Genomic DNA, 18,038 nt, shown 5'->3' with positions numbered 1-18,038 from the left:
TAATTTCTGAAATATTATAATTATATACTTATTATTAATGTGAAAGTCGTCTGTTATAAATCAACTAATATGACAACATCAGTGCACAAAACATAAACTCAGCGGCATAATTTTTTTAAGTTATTAGACACGTTTCAAATCATGTGTATGTTGGATATAAATTTGTGAAAATATTATATCTATATTTACACAACTTATACATGATCATTCAATTGCCACCAGTTGCTTGCACCTAGTATGATTATCATATGGAACTTTTATACTTTATATCGAACCAAACACTAGAAAAATTATCAATAAAATAATTTCACAAGGTAAAATATTTTTTTACAATTACTACTCGCTCCAAATTTATATAGCAATAATAAATTAAAAGTACAAGAAACATTTTGATTGATAAACCATAAAGGAAGGAATGAAGGTAAAATAATTGAGAGGTGCTGAGAATATCTTCTAATTACATGAGACAATATCAGTAGAGAGAATTGTAGGTCCAAAATGTGGCGAGAATGGAGACTATGCATATAAAAAGTGAAGGAAGAAGAGTAACATTCAAGAGCATACTCTCCCCTAAATACCCGGCAAGAGTTATAGTCGCATCTGCAATCACCCGAGCGATGGTTCCCGCTTCTGTAGACAAGAGGCCGCCGTTGTAGGTTCCACGTGAAAGTCTAGAGGACATGACTCGTGATAGGAGTGACAAATTTACACCTGGAGCAAGCGAAAACACCGATTTATAATGTAGGTGTAAGAAGTAAAAAAAAATCGCCATTTTCATCAAGAAGATCGCCACCTTATAAGTTTTGTTATATGCCAAAGAAGTGCTATATAACTATGAACACCACATATACATATGTTGGTGAATAGAAGCAGATTTAGGATTTAAATTTAATGGGTTCAATATTGCACTGAATTCATTAAAGGGCAGTCGGGTGCATTAAGCTCCCGCTATGCGGCGGGTTCCGGGGAAGAGCTGGACCACAAGGGTCTATTGTGCTGAACTCCTTATATTGTTAACACTACGACTTCAGATCTAATATTTGTTGAGATTTTAACAGGTTTTTACATACATATCTGTATTTCTTATCGAAAGTTCCGGGTTCAGATGAAAGCATAGTCAAAAGGCTACATCCGCCTTTGTTAAGGAAAGATTGATTTATCTAAATGTGCTACAGTTAGCTTTTTCAAGGAAGAAAACATAAGGGATCATACCTTCTAAAACTTCAGCAGATACAAACAATAAGAGCCCTGAGCAGACATATTGTGGCACAGAATACTGGAATACAACTTGAAAGCTCATGAGTATACCAAGACAAACCATAATTTCAGATGCCAACAAAATTTGCCTGCAAACAAAAGAAACTCAATATTCAAATTCTGATGGTAAAGATTTATCGTCCTGACTTACCGTTGAATAAAAGTTGCCCAATTTCTGTCTAACTACAACAACAACATATTCAGTATTATCTCACACCGTGGGATCTGAAGAGGGTAGTGTACGCAGACCTTAACCCTACCTTGTGAGGATAGATAGGTTGTTTCCAATAGACCCTCGACTCAGGAAAGCATAAGCACCACATTAATGAAAATATAAACAAGAAATTCATATGAGGGTAATGCATTTAATTTCTGTCTAATTAAATGCATTTATTTTCACCTTGATCGCAATATTAATAGCTAGGTATTACAAGATGAGACTTGAACTTTAATCTATCTATCTATCTATCTATCTATCTATCTATATATATATAATTGTGGGAAATAGAAGTGTGAGGTGTCACCTCTCTTTGGCCAAGAAACTCACATATCTTTTTTCTCCTTTTTTTTTGAGTTTTTCCCCTCATTTTTGCATTTATCTTATTTTTAGTAGCCCAATAATCTCTATAAGACTACATATTAATCAAGAAGAAGATTCAGCTTCTCTTTAGTTTCCTCTTCTTTTTTTATTTGAATCAATAACGTACCCTTCTGAAATGGTGAAATATGAAGAGGTCGATAGTACCTCTTAAATTCAAGGGCGGATCTAGCATGTCATCTACGGGTTCCCGTGAACCCACTAGCTTTTGTCCAAACAGTGTAAATGTGTTTTAAAAATTCATTAAATATCTACAAATATTTAAATGTGAACCCAGTTACTATTGAAAATTTACTCGAAGTCATTGCAGGAACCCATAAACATTAAATCCTGGATCCGCCTCTGCTCTTAATTCTCATTAAAGGATCACTCTAGCTTCCCTTTATATTACCCACACATAACCAAATTCTTTAAGCTTAATGAAGAACAAAAACCAAATCATGTAAGCTGCCTTTCCTTCGTTTTCTCTTTGTTTTTGTTTTTCTTTTGTACATTTTTGTTCCTTACTTTTATTTCTAACCTAGCATATTTTACTTTTCGTAATTTGTTTTGCTTTGTTCTTCGTTTTATTTTTTCTTAAAGATTCTCACATGTACTCAAATTCTTCCTTCATCTTCCTTTGTTTTAATATACATATTTAGTGACAAAATCACCCGTGTGGCATTGATCGGATTGATTCGGTTTGATTTTAACTATTTTCATCCATTACACATAATTAGAGAGAATGTTTGCACCATGTGGTCTCTTAATGATAATCTTGCCATCACTATCATCCCTAAAGCAGTATTTAATTATTAAAGTATGTAGTAGTATTCTTCCTTCATCTAAAAGAAAAATTAGAGATATGCATTATTCTTCTCAATGAGACACTCTAAAGTTTCAGAGGGTGTTTGGATTGGCTTATAAAAAGTACTCTTTTAAGCTAAAAGCCATAAGTTGATAATACCATTTTTTAGCTTTTGGCTTATTTTCGTACTTTTTATGCCTAAACGTAAGTGCTTTTAAGCATTTTTTATCATTGCCAAACAACACACAAACTAAAAAAGTGCTTAAAAGCTAATAAGCACTTAAAGTAAGCCAATCCAAACACCCTCCAAGTCCAGTCTTCATTCATTGATAAATATTTTCTTGTATGCAAGTTAACTCTATTTTCAATGGAACTAATCGCTTAGCTCTCCTTTTGATCATATTTTCTCTTGCAGCACTAGCACTACTATTACTGTGTACTCAAGAGGATACTATTACTCAACATGATATATTCCCATTTTATCGTTTTCCTCATTTTTAACGTTTCTCTTTAATTTTGTATTCAATCCTATTGCAAGAATAAGAGTTTACACTATTGTTATTTTCCTCTCTTTTTTTTTGTAATTAAAAAAGCAACATTTATATGTTGTCTAATGACTACAAACAGTTATTATTTTCCTTCTACTAATTTTCTGTAATGATAAGCAATGTTAGTATTATCTAATGATTATAAATAGTTGCATTTGGTGAAGAGGATAAGAAAATGAAGGAAATAGAAGAGGGAGCTGGGAAATGGATGAACATTGAATACAGAGTGCAGAGGGAAGAGAGATCGAGTGAGGGAATCAAATACTTATTTTTATAAAACAACATATAACATCATTGTCTTTTTTAGATGATCACCTTATTATCTTTCTATAGATCAAGCTAGAAAGATTTTAGAATTCGATTTAGATCTAAAAAACTTCGGTTATATTTTTACGGTTTACTTTTTCAAATGAAATTGTAAATGCTACTAATATTTTATTAACTTATATGTATATATATTAATTACTTATAGGTGTATATATCATACCATTCTTAAGGTATTGTGTTTGACATGTATCAGACACAAATACCTATAAAAATATACAAGCTACTAACTGACCTATATAAAAAAAGGCTACTAAACCAAAATTTCAATTTTAGATATCCTTTTGTTTTATAGGGATCTAATAAAATGATTTAAGACAATCCATTTGTAATAAAGTAGTGGATTAGTGAACGTTATTACCGCGCGAAGCGCGGGTAAGTTTACTAGTTTGTTATATTTTTATGCAGACATAGCTGCCAAAACATTTTAGGCGAAGCCATGAAAAATATAGATTACATGCATGATCATTCCGGCGAGAAATTTAAGGAACCAGTGAACAAGTGTTTAGAAAGCAAACATCCATAGTATATTCTTGTACAAAAGAAATTACCTGTCCTCAAACATGTTACTAATATAGCTCCCAACAACAAGATTTACTGGAAGAACGGTGAGGCCAAGACACGCAAGAAAAACTGCCACAGTGCTTGTTGACCAGCCAAAATAATATGTCGTGACGACGCTAGATTCTGAAAGTAAAATCTCCATGGCATATTTCAGCATAAAGTAGATTAACAATTGAACCTGAATACAACAAAGAGTCGTGTGAGTGGTCACTAAATGAAATGCCTTTCTATTAGACAACCAAAATATAGACTTCAAAAGTGCCCAAGAAGAAAAAATCTGTTAGCAGTATGTATCTTCCACTTTGTGTGACAAATCAGGAAAAGAGAATACAGTTCATGTTTCTTGATAGGTAAGAGGACAATACATAATATCAGATACAAGCTTCACATATAACTATTTCAATGTAGTAAAAGATGAAATGTTCTAATTTGATCCGTAGCATGTACGACCACCAGCAAACAAAGAGATTTTCCTTCAGGGATCTGGTTATAATGAGTAATTATATGGAATTGTCAGACATTATAACCTTGCCAGTCGTATGCTGAATTTAGCAAGACAAGCTCTATATGTATTCATTAAGCACAACATGTTTATCTACAATGTGTATTTGTAAACAAACAACATCAGGGAAGCAAGTGACAGATACCAGTTGTTGAACTCCAAGAGTCAAATTCGCAGTGAATAATATGTAAAGAAATGAACCTTGGCCCTAATCGACCCTAAAAGTTAGCTCATGAGATGATTATTTTCCAAGATCATATAAAGAGACAAAATATTCCACATCTCACCGATGTGGGGCAATTGAACATCCCTGCATTTTCAGGCCTGTCAAATAGTGTGGACAAACATAATTAATATGGGTACCTAATATCGGGTAAACCAAAAATTGGTATGGGGTTTGAATATAATGAGCCTAACTCAAGTACAAAAAGTTAGCTCATGAGGTGAAGAGTGCCTAAGAGCATAGACGCCTATTCGTTCCTCTTCTAAGAGACCCCCCACCCCCCCACCCCCCCAAAAAAACCCACACGCCTAGGATATGACATCTAATGGGTGGACAATATAACATGGGACCCAATACCGGAAAACAAAAAATTGCAATAGGTTTAGCTCTGATACCAGGTAAAGAAATAGACCTTGGACATAACTCAACCCCAAAAGCTAGCTCATGAGGTGAATATTGCCAAAACCACATAATAGACCAAATATTCCACATCTCATCTATGCGGGACACTCAACACCCTCCCACACGCCTAGACCTTCCAATTAGAGCGTGGACTGTTGGGATAAAATAAATAATCCCGCCCAAGAATAATATCCCCATCAAATAATAATAACACAAGAGAGTAACAATGACACCAAATATTTTAGCGGGGTAAAATACAATACCCGAGTGGAGCAATATTATCACTATAATATTGCAACTTAGTAGTGTCAAGAAACTACTACAACTTTGAAAGAAATAACGTTCTTTATTTAACACACTTCACTACAATATTACTACCACTCACTAATTATCTCACAGACAATAATCTGTGGATTACTCTCACTAACTATATGTTGTTTCTCTCTTTATTTTGGTGTGTTTTTAACCGAAACAAAGCGCCCTTTTATAGGCAAAGTTGTAACCAAATCAGCCACCCAACTTGGAAATTTTTTCATTCAAATCAGCCGCCCATGTTTTTTTTTTCAGCAGCCCATTAAATTTTCAAAGCCACCCAATTTGACTTCTTTTTCATCTTTTTCAATGTTTCACTTTTTTTTGGGTCCTACAAATCTCTCCCTTAATTTTGATTTTTCTTCTTCATTCCAAGTCTTGATCTCAATCTTTGAAAATCTTCAAACTTGAGAGCCTTTGTGAAGATATCCGCAACTTGATCATGAGACTTCACATATTTGAGCTTGACTTCCTTCTTCGCAATGCATTCTCTGATGAAGTGATACCTTGTATCTATATGTTTGCTTCGATCATGATACACTGGATTCTTTGCGAGTGTCTGCGCTGATTTGTTATCAATACAAATTTTTGTAGCTTCCATTTGTGGCAAATTGAGCTCCTTTAATAATCTCCTTAGCCAAATAGCATGACAGGTACATGACGCTGCTGCTATATATTCGGCTTCACAAGTCGAGAGAGTAACAATGGACTGTTTCTTTGAACTCCAAGAAATAACACAATCACCCAAGAAAAATACAAAACCAGTTGTACTTTTTCTATCATCAATATCTCCCGCATAATCACTATCACAAAATCCCATAAGGTTGAAATCATTAGAAGAAGAATAAAATAACCCAAAATCGATCGTACCTTTTAGGTAACGAAGAATTCTTCTAGTGACCTTCAAGTGAGTAGAGGTAGGAGCCTCCATGAAGCGACTTACTACTCCAACTGCAAAAAGTATATCTGGTCTGGTACAAGTCAAGTACCTCAAACTTCCCACAAGACTTTTGAAGAATGTGGGATCCACTTTTTCTCCTTCATCAAACTTGGACAATTTTGTCCCACTTTCCATCGGTGTGTTCACAGGGTTGCAATCGAGCATGTTGAACTTCTTCAATATCTCCTTTGTATAGCTTTCTTGAGAGATAAAAATTTCATCCTCCATCTGCTTCACTTCTAGGCCCAGGTAATATGACATGGGCGCTACGTCTGTCATCTCGAACTCACGGGACATATCTTTCTTGAAAGCTTCAAACAAACTTGGGTTATTACCCGTAAAAATAAGATCATCAACATAAAGATAAACAAGTAAAATATCTCCATTAGTATGAACTTTAAGGTAAAGAGCATATTCATGGAGACAACGAGTAAACCCATTGTCTTGAAAATACTTGTCGATGCAACTATTCCATGCTCGTGGGGCTTGCTTTAATCCATATAAAGCTTTCTTTAATCGCAACACTTTATCTTCATGGTTTTTGACCACGAAGCCCAATGGTTGTTCAACATAGACTTCTTCTTCAAGATAGTCATTCAAGAAGGCTGACTTGACATCTAGTTGATGAATCTTCCACTTCATTTGCGCCGCCAAAGAGATCAGCAAACGAATTGTCTCCATGCGGGCAACAGGTGCATAGACTTCTTCATAGTCAATGCCTTGCCTTTGCTTGTAGCCTTTAGCCACAAGTCGTGCCTTGTATTTCTCCACATCTCCATCAGCATTCTTCTTTATTTTGTATACCCATTTCACTCCAATTGCTCGATGACCCTTGGGAAGAGTTGTTAACTCCCAAGTGTTGTTCTTCTCTATTGACTTGATCTCCTCCTCCATGGCTTGTCTCCACCTTTTGTTTGTAACAGCTTCATCAAAGTTCATTGGTTCACTGTCAGCAAAGAGACAACATAAAAAATCAAAATTAGTAACTTCTTCTGTGTCCTCATAGAGCTCTTGAATGCTCCTTGTCCTTTGCGGCTGTTCATTTGAACCTTCTTGAGAAGAGGGAGATGCAACATTTGTTGGAGAAGGAGGTGGAGTTGTGTCCTGCACAGGTTCCACGGTCTCTGGTTCTTCTTCATCACCAAAGTATGGAAGAAAATCATATGAAGTTTTTTCCTCAGCTTCCCAATTCCATGCCAATTCTTTATCAAATTCAACATCACGACTTACCACTACCTTGCCGCTGCTTGGGTTGTATAGCTTGTAGCCTTTTGAACTCGTATCATAGCCAACAAATACATGCTTGACACTTCGATCGTCAAGCTTCGCTCTCCCTTGATGTGGCACATGAGCATAGGCTATGCTCCCAAAGATTCTTAAGTGCTTGACACTTGGCTTTCTTCCACTCCATGCTTCTTGAGGGGTTTGATCTCTAACATTTCTTGTTGGAGACCTGTTATTCAAATAATCTGCACAAGAAACAGCTTCGGCCCAAAATTCCTTAGGCATACTTTTAGCTTTCAACATACATCTAGCCATATTAAGAATCGTTCGATTCTTTCTTTCTGCAACACCATTTTGTTGAGGTGAATAAGGTACCGTTAGAGGGCGACGAATTCCATGAAGTTGACAGAAGTCATTAAATTCGTTTGAGGTGAATTCCCCTCTTCTATCGGACCTTAGAGCTTTAATTTCATAGTCACTTTCTTTCTCTACAAGTACTTTGAAATTTTTAAAAGCAGCAAAAACTTCAGATTTTTAGTTCAAGAAATAAACCCAAGTCTTTCTATTAAAGTCATCAATGAAAAGCAGAAAGTATTTTCTTTTACCAAAAGAAGGTGGATTGATTGGTCCACACACATCAGTGTGGACAAGCTGGAGCGGCTTGGTTAATCTTGACATGGCCTCCTTTGGAAAACTCCTCCTTTCATGTTTCCCAAGAAGACAAGCTTCACACAATTGATTTGGATGGTTGATTGATGGTATCCCATGTACCATGTTCTTTTCTCCCATTGATTTGAGCGCTTCAAAATTTAAGTGCCCAAATCGCATGTGCCAACACCATGATTCATCTTGCACATTAGCCTTCAAACACTTTGCATCAATTGTTTTAAGATTCAGAGAAAACAATCTATTCTTTGTCATATGCACTTTAGCAATTAGAATTCCACTTGAATCTCTAAGCCAAAGATGCATATTTTTCATGTGGATGTCATATTCCTTTTCAAGAAGTTGGCCCAAACTTAAAATATTACTTTTTAATTTTGGCACATAATAAACATCTTGAATTAACTTGTGACTACCATCTTTACAGGAGATCAGAATCGTACATATCCCTTCGATTTGAACCTTTGAGATATCTCCAAAGGACACATTACCTCTCACTGTTTTATTGATCTCCACAAACTTCTCTTTGCATCCACACATATGATTGCTTGCTCCATTGTCCAAATACCACGAGCTGCAATCATCTCTGTCTTCTTCCTTGAGTGCCATCAACAACGTTGACTCATTTTCTTCTTTCTTGTCGTCAACAAGGTTAGCCTTTTCTTCAACATTGCTACGACATTCCCAAGAGTAATGGCCAAATTTATGACAATTATAACATTCAATTTTTGATTTGTCATACCTTTGTCCATTATTTTCTTGGTAGTATCCACGTTCTCTTCCTCCTCTTTGTCCACGACCACGACCTCTGAATGTTTGGTGGATTTTAACTTCATTGTTGAAGTTGTTACCATTACTTCTTCCTCTTCCATGACCTCCTCGACTTCGTCCTCGTCCTCGTCCGTTTCCTCGATAGCTTGTTTCACCTCCATAATCCTTGAAGGATGCCTGAGTTTTAAGAAGTTGCTCCAATGGCACTTCTTGTCTCCTTTTGATCTTTTCTTCATGGGCCTGTAAAGAACCTTCCAATTGCTCCACCATCATAGAGTCTAAATCTTTAGACTCCTCAATAGCACACACCACAAAATCAAATTTAGGTGTTAAAGTGCGAAGGATCTTTTCTACCACACGGACATCTTCTATGTCCTCCCCGTATCTTCTTAGTTGATTTACAACAGCCTTCACTTTTGAAAAATAATCCGAGATGCATTCGGATTCTTTCATTTTTAAAGCTTCAAAATCAGCCCTTAGAGTTTGAAGTTTTACCTTTTTCACCTTGTCAACTCCTTGAAGAGAATTTTGTAAAATCCCCCAAGCTTCCTTTGAGGTGGTAGCATCTGCCACCTTCTCAAACATGGCATCATCCAAACATTGGTGGATGAGCGTGAGGGCTTGTTGATCCTTCTTCTTTGTCTTTGCCAAGACTTCTTTTTCAGTTTGAGGCAGAGCTTCCTCATTATCTGGTTTTGCATACCCTCTGTCTACAATTTCCCACACATCCTGGGAGCCAAGAATGGCTTTCATACGTAGACACCATTTCTCATAATTATCTTTTGTGAGACGGGGGTACTGAAAAGATAGCGGGCCATTATTTGTCATGGCTCTGATACCACGTTGTTGGGATAAAATAAATAATCTCGCCCAGGAATAATATCCACAGCAAATAATAATAACACAAGAGAGTAACAATGACACCAAATATTTTAGCGGGGTAAAATACAATACCCGAGTGGAGCAATATTATCACTATAATATTGCAACTTAGTAGTGTCAAGAAACTACTACAACTTTGAAAGAAATAACACTCTTTATTTAACACACTTCACTACAATATTACTACCACTCACTAATTATCTCACAAACAATAATCTGTGGATTACTCTCACTAACTATATGTTGCTTCTCTCTTTATTTTGGTGTGTTTTTAACCGAAACAAAACGCCCTTTTATAGGCAAAGTTGTAACCAAATCAGCCGCCCAACTTGGAAATTTTTTCATTCAAATCAGCCGCCCATGTTTTTTTTCAGCAGCCCATTAAATTTTCAAAGCCACCCAATATGACTTCTTTTTCATCTTTTTCAATGTTTCACTTTTTTTTTTTGGGTCCTACATGGACAACATAACACGGGGACCTAATATTGGGATACAAAGTAACAACGATACCATGTAAAGAAAGAACTCTGGATCTAACTCAACTCCAAAAGTTAGCTCATGAGTTAAGGATTGCCCAAAACCATATAAAGAGACAAAACATTCCACGCAATAAAAGCAAGTGATTTCACTGGATCACTCTGTCAAACAAAAAGAAGCAAGGAGCTTAGAGTTGAACATACCTTCACAGAAGGAGTGAGTAATCTGTATGCTGCTGCTATGGAATTAACAGGTTGATGAGACTCCTTGGAAGCTTCTTCACTCTCGTCACCATCTTCTTCATCCTCATCTTGTTGATTCTCTGGTGATTTTAATAGCAATGGTTCCACAACACCCTTTTCAAGGGCATCTGGTTCGGGCAACCAAAAGATGAATTATCAGATCCTATTTAATAAGTATGGACCTTATGACACCAGTCTTTACACATTAATGCCTACTTCAGCAACAGAAATTTAATATGTATCCTTACCCATAGAAGCACGTAATGAAAACAGTGATCATGAGAATGTTTCCTACTTCACAAACCAACACTTTTATTTTGAACATTTAAAGAAACAAAATGTAAGTAGCACACTGCAATTCCCTTACACAACATTGGGTAAATAGCACACTCTACCCTAATCTTCAATAATGCTTCAATCCAGTCTACAAGGTTCAAATATGAGTTGGAAAATGTATGTTTGTGAGCGACTAGATTTGTCGACCGACATGAATATACGCTGGGAAGACACCGATACATGGCAGTTATGGGCTCATAATTAAAACAGGTCCACAAAAAGTTACGAAAAGTTTCTTCTAGTCATATTTAAAGTTCGCCCGAGTAAAGATTGGCAAGTCTACCAATCCAAGTTTATTATTCAGGAGAACCATTTAACAGAATATCAAATACTGACAACGCTGTGCACATCACACATGTGAATATTATACGATTTTTAAACTACATAGAAGAGAAGGAAAGAAAAATGTTCAACATTGCCACCTCTCTGAATTGAATTTAATATAGGTGGGTTTCATTCAAAGCCCCTTGAATGAGAGCACTCTAGATCTTGGATTTTGTATTGCAGTAATGAGTAATGACATTAATCATTATCTTTAAATGCACCTCCCATGCTACTTACAAGCTTACAATTTTTTGTGATTATTTTTGCTTAAAAGTCGCACAACAGTCTCCTGAATTCCCCTTTTTCTTCAGATTACAAAGATTAAGGGAAAAGGAGAGCGCAACGGCACTAATATATGCAGTTTGGGGTAGTGACAGCTCTAATAACCAAAACGAGAAGTAGAACTTACCAGCATTAGATTCTTGAGGAACATTGTTTACTTCAGCCTCGCGAGCGGGTTCTTTAAATGAGATCCACAGCCATACCAAATAAATTAACCATGCAAAAGCCATAAGCCAACCGGGCAAAGTATCTTGATTGAAGGTCAACTTGTAAATCTTAAAATTTGTCTGAAGTAAACCAGCAAGTGCAGGGCCACATGCCATTCCAAGTGCGCTAGCACTAACAAAACCTGCTGAAGCCTGCATCCGAAGTCTAAGTGGCACACAATCACTGATGTAGCGACGGTTCACTGCTCTGGCGGAACCAAATCTGCAATTCCGCAAAAAGGGCAAGCCACCATCTTGTCAACTTGTAGTCTTATAATTATGTGCAAACTCAATCAATCAAATACTCCTCAATCCCAAAACTAGTCGAGGTTATGAATCCTCAATATTAATTCTGATTTATCCAGACTTATTGCACTCTTATATAAATAACCTGTTTTTAAGGGCAATTGAGAGCCTTACTTACGTGCTATGTTGCGCGGACTCTCCAAAATGTAGCCGCACCTGTGTCGGATCCTTCAAAAATGCACTACTTTTGGAGGATCCGACACGTATCCGGCCACATTTTCGGAGAGTCCGAGCAACATAACTTACGTGTTATTGTTATTGCTTTTCATCTATTTTCTGGTACTTATGATGCTGTTATTATTTCTGTTGATGGTATTGATATATTATCTTTTTCATCTCCTTGAGCCGAGGGTCTATCGGAAACAGCCTTTCTACCCCTTGGGGTAGCGGTAAGGTCTGCATACACTCTACCCTCCCCAGACCCCACTTGTGAGATTTTACTGGGTTATTGTTGTTGTTGTTGTTAAGGGCAATTGAAGGGAATTATTCAAAATTAGAGATCCTTTAAATATCATATTTGTCTTTACATTGACATATAAGTCTCTATCTTCCTAAAAAACACCGAACCTAATGTAAGTTTAACAACCACAAATATATCATAATTCCAACTAGCCGGTCTCTTCTTATAGAATCCTTACTTCTATTGTATTCTGTTCTTAGCTAAATTTATATTGATTCTGAGAGATTGTAGGTTCTTGTATACAATTTCCGTTCACGTGACTTTAGGTCTATCTTGTCATGTAATTTAAATAGCTAACAGTTAAGAAAATCCATCGACGACAATGTACTTAAGGGTTAAAAACAAATACATAAAAGTTAACTAAACGACTTTGCTTTCTACAAGATTGACAATGTATCACCAAGTTTAGATAACACACTTGCAAAATTAAGAACATAAAAAGAAGACACAAAATACACAATAAACTATCCCCCAACCATCACCACCCCCGTCCCAAGTACAAAAAAGAAATATTTAAAATATCAATAAATGAAAACACATGTATAGATGCACTTTGATGGAGAGGAGGGAGTAGAGATATTTACCCGCAACATAAACGACCGATAAGCAGAACCGGTATTGATTTGAGATCATAAGCCAATGCATACATGGTATTCCCAATAAAAAGAATTATACTGCTAAATACCAGTGGTCTGAAATAAGACCTGTTTGACCAAGCACTGAAATACACAGACGAAAAGATCTGTGCGACAGCCATGGCTCCAATCACAATCCCACAAACTGTTGCAGCAGCACCTAAGCTCATAGAATAATCATCTGCTGTTGGCACAATAATATATGTATTAACCATGTAAAGGAAAGTATTTGCCAAGTTTAACAGCAGCGACATAAAATGATATTTCTGATCATCAACTTCTTCCTCAACAGGAGAGGGTAATTCTTCTTGCATGATAAGTGCATGCTGAGCCAAAAAGTTAAGGAAGTTTGTTGAATGACTCAATCTATCAACAGCTGCTTGCATTGAGTCCACTACAGTGTCCTGCAAACCAGATAAGAAAATAGTCGAGCATGTCTAGAATTTAAATCTAGAGCTTAACAGCACAAGACTATAATTTTTGTAAACCTAAATAAATAACCAAAGCTGATTAACAGAGTTAAACTAAAACCTGGAGAGGAAGAGCTGGCTGGTCATAAATTGACAAGTAGCTTCCCTGACGGTCTTGCAGATCGGCGAGATTACGAGATATTGCTCCAACAACTGCCCCTAATCCCTGCAATCATCATTCAGGGATGGTTGCGTTAGGTAACACTAGTGCAAACAAATACAAGTCTCATGTTTAGTCAAGAAACGACGTAGTAGTAATGAGTTAAAAGGCAAATCTCAGAAGAAATGGCAGTTGTTGTAGCAGCAGTAGCATTATTAAAGTAGAAGTAGAAGAGTAGAATAGCACTTTGAAATTAGCATAATACCACATGCTTGAAAACTTGCTGAAGTTGGGAATATGGATGATTAGCTCGGGTTTTGACATAGTAATCGGTGAACTTATAGCCAAAACGTTTGTCGAACTTTTTAAGTATCTTCCGTAATCCAATAGCATTTATTTCAACGAAATAGAGAAGCTTTAGAAGATCACGTCCCACAGCTCGATAAGCTTCTCGTAGCTCATTTATTTTTGATATATCAGGCTGTTCTTGAAGAGAATCTTTCTTTTCATTTAGTTCAGATATCCTGCTCGCAAGAACTCCTTGTTGTTCCAACAAAAAGAGAACTATTGTTTCAATCTGCAAAAAGTTAAGAAGAAGAATATCATATCACCATGATGTGCCTGAAGCATTCTTCGCTATAAGAAGTATTCCTTTGATCCAATTATGCATAAATAGTACGAGCAAATAAAGATAGACTAATTTCTAAGGAATATTATTTACCGCTCCAAACCTATTAGAACATAAACAGAGCAAGAAACAAATGATGCAACAGCCATAGCAGGAAACAAATATGGCAAGTAAGACAGTGATTGAAACAAGAACGCCTTTTCCTACAAGTTTCATCTAGGAAGAAAAATCTTTCTCCAAAACGAGGGTTCAACAACTGATTATTTTTGGGAGACTGAATACTGATGTTGCTTCAGTCACTCAAAGGTACACGAAACTAATGTATAGCATATACACAGTCTTTTTCCTGATTCAAGAAAAGATCAAATATTATTTAGTGGAAGAATTAGTAGTCAATCGAAGAGCCTTTAAAATCACTCTTAATAATACAACATCCTAGAAACCTCTCGCAATAAACATTGATAAATTCCAAAGTTGATCCATTAACACAGGAAGAACAAAATATCTAATACGACTGAGTTGATATGCACATCTAAGGATACAAGTGCATCAGTCCCATCTCCTCACCTGGTTGTCCAACATTCTGGAGAAATCCTTGAGAACATATCGCCGATCCAATGTTACGGCTTGGCTTTGGTTAGCATACTGCTTAACCTTCTTCTTCATTAATTTGTAATTGATATAGTATCTGCAACAAAATTGATTTTCACCATTCAATGTAATAGGCAAACTTTGTTTTTCTGCATTGCCACAATTATTACTACATTTATTATCAAGACACATTATCAATTAGTATCATAAGAAGGGTTGTCTTATTAGGACTGCAATAAGGTTTGTGGTCGAAAGGTTCACAATGCGACATTTTCTAGAACTGTATATTTACTAAAAAGAAACGTGGCAAGTTCAAAAGTTCATCTAGAAATGTAGAATTAGAGCATCGTTAAGATCAAATTGCTGCATAATTTTACACAAAAATTTAGTGCAATCTCTTGTTTCCACCAACTTGAAAAAAAAAGTGCGGAAACTAACTCTACATAAAGGACAATGGACATACCCTTGCCATTCTTGGATTTGTCTATCCTTCAACTTTTTCCCAAAAGCAACCATTTTTTATCTGCATTTACCAAAAAGAAATAAGGGGAATGAGAGAAGTTGCGATTCCACATTTCTAGTGATGAGAAATTGATTTCCACAGAGTATGCAGCTAGAGTATTTGGGTTCTGGACATCGAATAAGAAATTATACGAATCCCAATTTCATATTAACACAGCTAGACTTACTGAAATAACCAAGCGCTAAGATCGCTGTCAAGTCCTTGCTATGGTTTAGGGGAACAAAATCATCTTATATGTAGAAACGAAATGCATCAGCAAAATTATTGTTAAACACCATTTAAGTTTGACATATCATGGCAACCTTAAACAACTTAAATGTCATGTGAAAATTCAGAGGGAAGGAACAATTCAAGATTTAAGTCAAGCATTGGAAATTCTGACCAGAAATAACGCGAAGGCATCCTCTCATTTTATTCTAATATGTTATGATTTGCATCTTTTTCTTTGTAGTTAGATATTACACACTTTTTCTCTACAATCTTCAATTTCAAGCTAAAGAAAACATGCTTATTTTTCAGTTGAGAAAAAAAAGAAAAATTAATGCAATTTATACAGAACCAGAGACCAGTTGTATTCAAACCAATTTAATCAAAACTTGAGTTTTAAAAGATCTTTAGTAACTAGCTCATCAAAACTCTCTTTCTTCCACATGCTTATATCAAAGCTCAGTCATTCACATGCAATTCAAGTAGATTACACCAGTATCACTCCCAGAGGCGGGGCAGAATTTCAAGCTTATGGGTTCGGGATTCTAATCGTTTAAATTTACGTGATTCTGAAATTTTTTAGACAAATACAGGATTCGACCTAAAGCTACTAGGTTCAGCCGAACCTGCTCCGACACTCTAGCTCCCCCCTGATCACTACAATTTCCAAATTAAAAATTAAAACTTGATCAGAAAAAAACTTCAAATTCCATACAAAAGGTGATCTAAAATTTCACAAAAAATACAGAATTCAAAAAAAGGGGAAATTAAATAGCAATAGCTGTACATCATTTCAGTTGACAGAATTCCAAATCAATCTAATACATACACTGATACACACACACACATATCCCATATAAAAACCAAACCTTTATAAGCAAAAAATCAGCATTCATACAAAAAGGGCAGCCGGTGCACTAAGTTTCCGCTATGCGCCGGGTCCGAGGAAGTACCAAACCACAAGGTCTATCGTACGCAGTCTTACCCGATATTTCTGCAAGAGTTTATTTCCCCGGCTAGAACCCGTGTCCCCCTGATCACATGGCAGCAACTTTATAAGCAAAAATTCAGCATTCATATAAAAAGCTCAAAAATTTCCCAAAACACACACACACACACACACAAAAAGTAACCAAACAGCACAATTTTTTTTTAAAAAAGAAGCCAAATTAATGAGCAATAGCAGTACATGATTGGGACGAACACATACACACACAAATGTGTGTGTATTCTATGTGTGTGTATGTATATATGTACAGATATATGTGTGTGTGTGTGCAGATATTCACGTGAAAAGTTCCAAAAAGTTTCTGATAATGGAAAACATTACCTTGATCTATACGTGTCCGTAATTTGCAGAAGATTTTTGTTTAGATGAGCATCAACAAACACAAAGCTCTAATTTTAATTTTTTGTATTTTTATACAGAAACAGAGATTCAGAAAATCCAATGGAATCTTAAAAGGATAGCAACAGTACTTCGAGCTGGCTATTTTTTAAACAGAGAAAAAAACAGATAATTCCTGGTTATGATTGATAATCTGCACACAAATTTGGAATTATATGCTCAAAAAGTGCTAATTCTGCAAATTCCATATGTTCTAGATTTCTTCTTCTTCTTCTTTCATAGCTAACGAAGAAATCCGCAAATTCTCCTAATTTTTTGATAGAGAGGAGGAGGTGACGAGAAGATTTATAATTATGGTTAAGGAAATTCAGTCTCTCCAATCGAGAGGTTGTGAGTTCGAGTCTCCCCGAGAGCAAGGCGGGAAGTTTTTGGAGGGAAGGATGACGGGGGTCTATTTGGAAACAGTCTAGGTAGGTAGGGGTAAGATATGCGTAGACATTACCTAGACCCCACTAAATGGAATTATACTGGGTTGTTATTGTTGAAATTCAGTCTCTTATGGACTATTTTGGTTTTGAATAAATAATAAAATTCTCCTGTTTTAACCAGCACGTGTTCTCTATCTTTATTATTAGGATTATTTTTATTTTTTAATTTAAATTTTTGAAACATAGTACATAGTAAAAAAACAAAAAAAACAAAAAGTCATTCTAGTACGCTAAGCATCCGCTATGTGCGAGATCCGGAAAAGGGTCGGACCACAAAGGTGTATTGTATGCAGCCTTATCCTATGTTTCTGTAAGAGACTGTTTCCACGGCTCGAACCCACAATATCCTAGTCACATAGTAACAACTTTACCGGTTATGAAATATTTTCCTTCTCGTGCATACTACTATAGATTAATT

General features: G+C 36.0%; 1 protein-coding gene across 3 annotated transcripts; it reads right to left on the bottom strand.

The window, feature by feature from the left end:
• Positions 1 to 282: 282 nt before the first annotated feature.
• LOC104246564 (SPX domain-containing membrane protein At4g22990-like) lies at positions 283 to 17,575 on the bottom strand. Of its 3 annotated transcripts, XM_070165025.1 has the most exons (12): positions 17,115 to 17,575; positions 16,770 to 16,817; positions 15,518 to 15,577; positions 15,031 to 15,151; positions 14,101 to 14,412; positions 13,797 to 13,901; positions 13,215 to 13,669; positions 11,786 to 12,087; positions 10,678 to 10,844; positions 4,066 to 4,256; positions 1,213 to 1,346; positions 283 to 711 (listed from the first exon to the last, which is right to left on the bottom strand). In XM_070165025.1, the coding sequence occupies exons 3-12, from the start codon at positions 15,568 to 15,570 to the stop codon at positions 473 to 475; spliced, it is 2,079 nt and encodes a 692-aa protein (XP_070021126.1). In that variant the 5' UTR covers positions 15,571 to 15,577; positions 16,770 to 16,817; positions 17,115 to 17,575; the 3' UTR covers positions 283 to 472. The 3 variants fall into 3 exon arrangements, with proteins under 3 accessions (XP_070021126.1, XP_070021128.1, XP_070021127.1); XM_070165027.1 differs by lacking the exons at positions 16,770 to 16,817; positions 17,115 to 17,575 and adding an exon at positions 16,654 to 16,749; XM_070165026.1 differs by lacking the exons at positions 16,770 to 16,817; positions 17,115 to 17,575 and adding an exon at positions 16,683 to 16,706.
• Positions 17,576 to 18,038: the final 463 nt, after the last annotated feature.

The sequence above is a fragment of the Nicotiana sylvestris genome, chromosome 12 (assembly GCF_000393655.2).
Source record: "Nicotiana sylvestris chromosome 12, ASM39365v2, whole genome shotgun sequence".
Classification (NCBI taxonomy): domain Eukaryota; kingdom Viridiplantae; phylum Streptophyta; class Magnoliopsida; order Solanales; family Solanaceae; genus Nicotiana; species Nicotiana sylvestris.
Note: the sequence above shows the minus strand (reverse complement) of the source record. Positions and strands in the feature narration are given on the sequence as shown.